The sequence below is a fragment of the Parasteatoda tepidariorum genome, unplaced genomic scaffold (assembly GCF_043381705.1).
Source record: "Parasteatoda tepidariorum isolate YZ-2023 unplaced genomic scaffold, CAS_Ptep_4.0 HiC_scaffold_3929, whole genome shotgun sequence".
Taxonomy (NCBI): Eukaryota; Metazoa; Arthropoda; class Arachnida; order Araneae; family Theridiidae; genus Parasteatoda; species Parasteatoda tepidariorum.
Window position 1 is genome coordinate 1 of NW_027261728.1, and position 5607 is coordinate 5607.

At 31.1% G+C, this 5607-nt stretch overlaps 1 protein-coding gene across 1 annotated transcript; it reads right to left on the reverse strand.

The window, feature by feature from the left end:
- Positions 1–4: 4 nt before the first annotated feature.
- On the reverse strand, positions 5–4886 carry LOC107447114 (uncharacterized; the record flags this gene model as incomplete). Its single annotated transcript, XM_043057440.1, has 3 exons — positions 4769–4886; positions 3211–3398; positions 5–249 (listed from the first exon to the last, which is right to left on the reverse strand). Coding segments are annotated over exons 1-3 (510 nt in total), but the record flags the coding sequence as incomplete, so codon positions are not given.
- Positions 4887–5607: the final 721 nt, after the last annotated feature.

The following is a 5607-nucleotide window of genomic DNA, read 5'->3' on the forward strand; positions in this document are numbered from 1 at the left end:
CGTCTATAGATTCATCTTCATCAACTGGGCTGTTGTGATGTAAGGGATGATGACTATGATGATGATGATGTTGAGGGGGATTATGATTGGGCACCTTACAGGGACTTGGTGGGAATTGTATTGATGAGTCTGCAGGTGAAGAGGCAGGTCGCCGGACTGGTTCTCTTGATGTTCGATATCCTCTAAACGAAGAGTTTGTTCGAAATGATAATCCAGACCTCATGGATGATGAACTTGGCCGACGAGACCCTGTAAAGAAAATTTAAAATGTTAAAAAATTAGATTTTTTGATTTAGATTTAAAAAAATTAATGAAAGACCTTGAGAGATAGTGTTACGAAAGTGAGTTAAAAATCAAAATCATAAATCTGAAGGGGAAGAAAGAGTAGATTCATCTAAGGTTTGTGATTATACGTATACTTATAGTAATATGTATACTTAAATAAACAGGAACATCCATCACTGTCTTATTAAGTAGAGTACTCTTGGAGAAAAAAATATTTAAAATATTTGTTTTTATTTCCAATGNATTTGTTTTTATTTCCAATGGCTGGGTCCATGAACAGAAAAAAAAGGATTGAGAAAAATTTAAATGAAGAATCAACAGCAACAATAACATCAAAGAGTTCATGAGACAACCTAAGGTTATCGTTCCATGATTCCTTTTGCTTCCCAATGATTCCGTATCTCCTTGAAGAACCCAACAGTTACGCAAGTGATATTTGTCCATAGGCTCGTTTCTTTTGCCAAACAAGGATAGGCAGCCTTAGTAAGAATTCCAATGCGATATAAATTGGCCGCAAAGCAATCATGCTCGGTAAATAGACGTGAAGTGGTTACTTACTACTCAGGATTCTAGGGTTGACAATCATTTCTGTCATATTTAGTTTCTATATTAGATAATAGTTTACTCTGGTGCGTCTACTGCATAATTTCTTTAATAAATTGTTTCAAGATAAACAGAAAGAGTTTATCGTTTTGCACATAGCACCCTTTTTGATAAAAAAAAAAAAAGTCAGAGAAAAAACACGGGGAACACTGATCTCTGCTAAGCATCTGGAAAGATAATTATTTGTATCAAGCTGGAAATTCATTTTCATAAAGAATTGAAGGAGAAGAAATATAGGGCACCCAGAAAATACTTGTAGAACCGCTCTAAATATCATCTAAAAATAGTTATAATTATAGCAATTCGTAGGTTTTAAAGAATACAATCACTCCACAGATTCCATACTTAAAACAAAAGCTAAGCCTAATTGTAGAGTGAAGATGAGAGTTCGTTGGACTTTATTTCGGCCGTTCTGGTAGTTACTAATTAGAGATTCAGTAACCTCTATAGAGGCTAGTGATTTGAACACACCACTCCGTAAATGTACGATTGATGAACTGAACTGAGGCCAGAGGAATTTTAAGTGCCAGAGTCTCATTTGCGGGAGTAAACTCAAATTGGTTTTGTTAAAGATTTGTGAAGATGTAGACTTTTTTGACTCTCTCCCACCACAGAAAGCAAACAATAATACACTTGTTCCTTGATAAAGCACGCGTGAAGTAGTATTATTGTGATCGTTTTATCCGGAAACATTTCACTAAATTAATGGAATTGTGTACTTGCAAAAGAGAAGATCTCGGATACCCACACATGTGACCTGTGGCACTAGCACAATATGATGGTTATAAGCAAAATGGGGTGTTAAAGTTGAGCTAAATTTCTCTATACAAGTTAGAATGTTTTAACTTGAAATCAGTTAAATACAGAGACGTATTGCACCTCGAATTTTTTGAAGTATAATCCCTTCTCGTCTACGTCTTTTATTTAGCTTAGATTCATTATTTGTTTATGTATTTTATTGCAGTTATAAATTTTTGTGTACTTGGCAACTTTTATGCATAATTAGGTTTGTTTATGTTCTACTTGGCTTCGAGCCTGATTCTGTGTCAAATAAAAATATAAGGTGAAAGAACTGAAATCTTCGTAAAAAAATCTTTGTGAACAAGTATAGATTATGTCACTTAAGAGAATTGATACTTAACGGGCTTGATTTACTCAAAATAGAATGAAAAGAACAGTTGTTAACATAAACAAATGTCACGCTTCGATAACCAGTCAGGATCTAGATACCCATACTACGTCACTTGCACCATTGTTAAATTTCAACGATAGTGCTAGTATGCCGATGATGATCATAACACATTCATTATTATTTTATTCCATAACACGTACTTTATATTTAGTTTGATTCTCGCACACTTTTACCTTTTGATTTTTGCTTGAATATAAAGATCTATGAATTCTTTTCTGTTATATATTTCAAACGATATTGACTTATGAATGATAATTTCTAGTAATTAAATTATTTTCTGCTTACCAGAAAATATAAAAACAAGAAAACGGGGTACTTACGCATGATGCCGTCTACCATTTTTGCCAACATCGTGCCAAAGTCATTTTAGTATCTTTCAAATATATTTTAATATTGTAAATGAGTATAAGAAATTGACAAAATGCAAATATAGCTTATTGTAAGCAACAAGGAAATAATACTTAAATATGAACCATTCCCACATTTATTTTCAAGTTTTAAGAAAATGTTCGACGGTATAATGCGTGAGTACTGAAATTAGTATTCTTTTATAACATAAGACATTTTAACATGCTCTTTGTTGAAGCATGCACAAATCGTAATAATTTTTAAAAAAATAATCATTGGTCCTATTATGTATTTTTTTAGCTTCTTCGAAAGATAATAGTTCGGCTTTACCCTGTCCCGCCCCCCAGGGAATACTGTTGAAGGATCGGTTTAGGCCAGATCCTCCATTCTGTTTTCAAAAAGTCTTTTAAAAATCTCTTCAATTCCTTCGTCTTTTAAATTTCTCTTCAATCTCTTCAACTCCTTCAAAATCTTTCAATTCCTTCCTTTGGTTTCAGTTTATCCATGAACGATAATATCCAGGAGTAAGCGAATACAATTAATTGCTTTCGATTTATTTTTAAAAATAGATAACTATTTACTGTTTTTAAGCGTTATTAATATGAGCGTTGTTATTGTTGATATCAAAGCAAGAAATATAATAAGTTTTTTAGATTTTTTTGTTTAGTAAAGCGAAATTCATGTCTTACCATTGACACAAAAATATTTAAAAATATATTTATTTATTAAATATTAAAAAAAATATGCTAAACAAAATCATGGGAATATCTTAGTATGAATACCTAAGCTAGAGGGAGGAGCAAGCATACTGTAGCTGGCTCTTCTTGATACAGGCATGTAGTCTGTACTTCCAGCACTACTTCTGGAACACCTTCTGGAATCCAGGACATGGCTGCCCGTGAATGCGGACATCATGGTAGGCGGAGAGCCCGCACTAGCCATGCGGTCCGCGGGACGGTTGAAGCGAGCCCTAAAAATGATTCAAACCATTAATCGAGTTATACAATGTGAATTAATCATTTTTCGACACTACATCGAGTGATTTGTATACTAGTTGTCACCAAGTTAGAATTACCGCATTCTGAGCCTGGTCAAACTATCATTTAGTTACGTAGAGCTGATCTTTATGAAGGGCTGTGCTATCATATAAGACTTTCTAGATTTTTGTGATTTTGTAACGTTTATTCAAGACTTTTAAGCTCTGTTCATCTTTTACCAGCTTCCTCAATACAAATTATGTAAATTTTTTTGTATGAAAATTATAAAAGATAAAAAGCCACAGCGAGAAAACAAAAAGCATTTGTGATCTCATTTTTTTTTAATTATTTAAAAAGTTATTCCAACTTTGCACACTTTGAGCCCCTAAAAGTATGAAAAACAAATCGCAAACTATTCATTGATTTTATAATTTTTATTTAATTGGAAAAAATCTTGCCAAATTGGCGACTTTTTTAAAAAGTTGGATATTTTTGTTAAACATTTAGGCTATCCGAACAAGTAACAATTCTTTCAGGCAGATAGTATACTTAAAAAAAAGTTTAAATTTTAGCCTTTCTTCGTGGTTAAGGCATTCAAATTGCGTTTTCTCTTTCTCTTTCTACCTTTCTTGACAAAAGAGTTCAAGAAAATTCTTGGTTAGGGATGAAACTTTAATGACTTAATTGACCAGATTCTACTTTAATGATAAATGGATTTAAACTCTTTTTGAGAAAAATGGATTTTTAAAAAAATGCATACTTAATACATTATAATAATAATACATCATAATACATTATAATAATAATACATCATAATACATTATAATAATAATACATTAGTTCATAAAATGGACTCATAGATTCAAAATTTTTATCCGCTGAATTTATTTCATTGCAATAATTGATGACAGCTCCAAAAACAAAAATATTAGCACATTTACTTTTAACTAAGAGTTTTTGTTTTGTTTACTCTCACTTCTCATTAAAAACTTTTAATTGATAAAAAAAATCAATGGTCTACCTGGAAAGTAGCTATTGAAAAAGTTTTTCCAGTGGTTTATAGCATTTAAAAGAGCTAATATTTTTATTCGGAAACGTGAATTCAATACAAACTATGGCTAAATGAACATAGTAGACTAAAATATTACTCAATCGATGCTGCCCAAAGTGAAAAGAAATAATGGCTTATTGCGTAACATAATATATTTTTGTGATATTTTAAAATTTCTTACATAAGTGTTTCTTATTTATTTGGGAAATTTAAATATCTTTTAATGATTTTACTCCAGAAATTTAAATTAGTTTTGAAGAACTGGTTATTTTTTTTAAATGTCTATATATGTAAGACTGCTGAATAACTTACTTGCTGAATAACCTGAGGACGAAGCAGAGAACTGCTGCAAATAAGATGAGACCAGCGGCGGCACTTACTGTCGTCATAAGGTAATTATTTTCCAAAAATGTTACCGTACTGGCTGTGGGAAAAAATAAAAAAATAGTTATTAAAAATACCGAAAACTTAGCTTTTTATGCTTTAAAGTAATTAAAGTCATTGCAATTTCCCCCATTTATGCCTAGCCTCCTATTAAAAGAACGGTTTCTTCATTGAAGGAAGGAAAAACATTTTAGTTCAAGTGTTCAATATTGATAATATATTTATAACATAAATAATAATGATATGCCCCAATACAGTAAAACTTGTGTAAGTTTTACTGTATTGTTTTAGTGGTGCATTGTTTTAGTGGTCAACTTAGACAGGTGGGCAACTTATAGAGGGGGTGGGCCATTGTTTACTTTTTCGTTTCCTATATCATGTTGCTATATATTTTAAAATTTTTTACTTGACTTAAAAATTTTATTTAGCAAATAGCCAAATGAATATCTTAAGAAATGTGTTTAAACCTGAATGAACTTCAATTTGTTACATATAATTCTAATGTTTAACTAACTTTCTTAAAAAAAATTATTTCGTTAGTTATGCAAGTGAAGTGTTTAATAAAAATAATTTCTTAAAATATCAGAACACGAAAACATGTAATTTGAAAACTTTACCAAAACAAAATTACTTGAACACTTTAAAATTTATTCTGCTATTACTACACTTACAAACCTATTTGTTACAAAAATATTCCCTCATTGTTGTTTAACGCTGTTGTTTAAACTTTTCATCAGTCCAATGTTTTGAATGAAAGAAATGGTCAA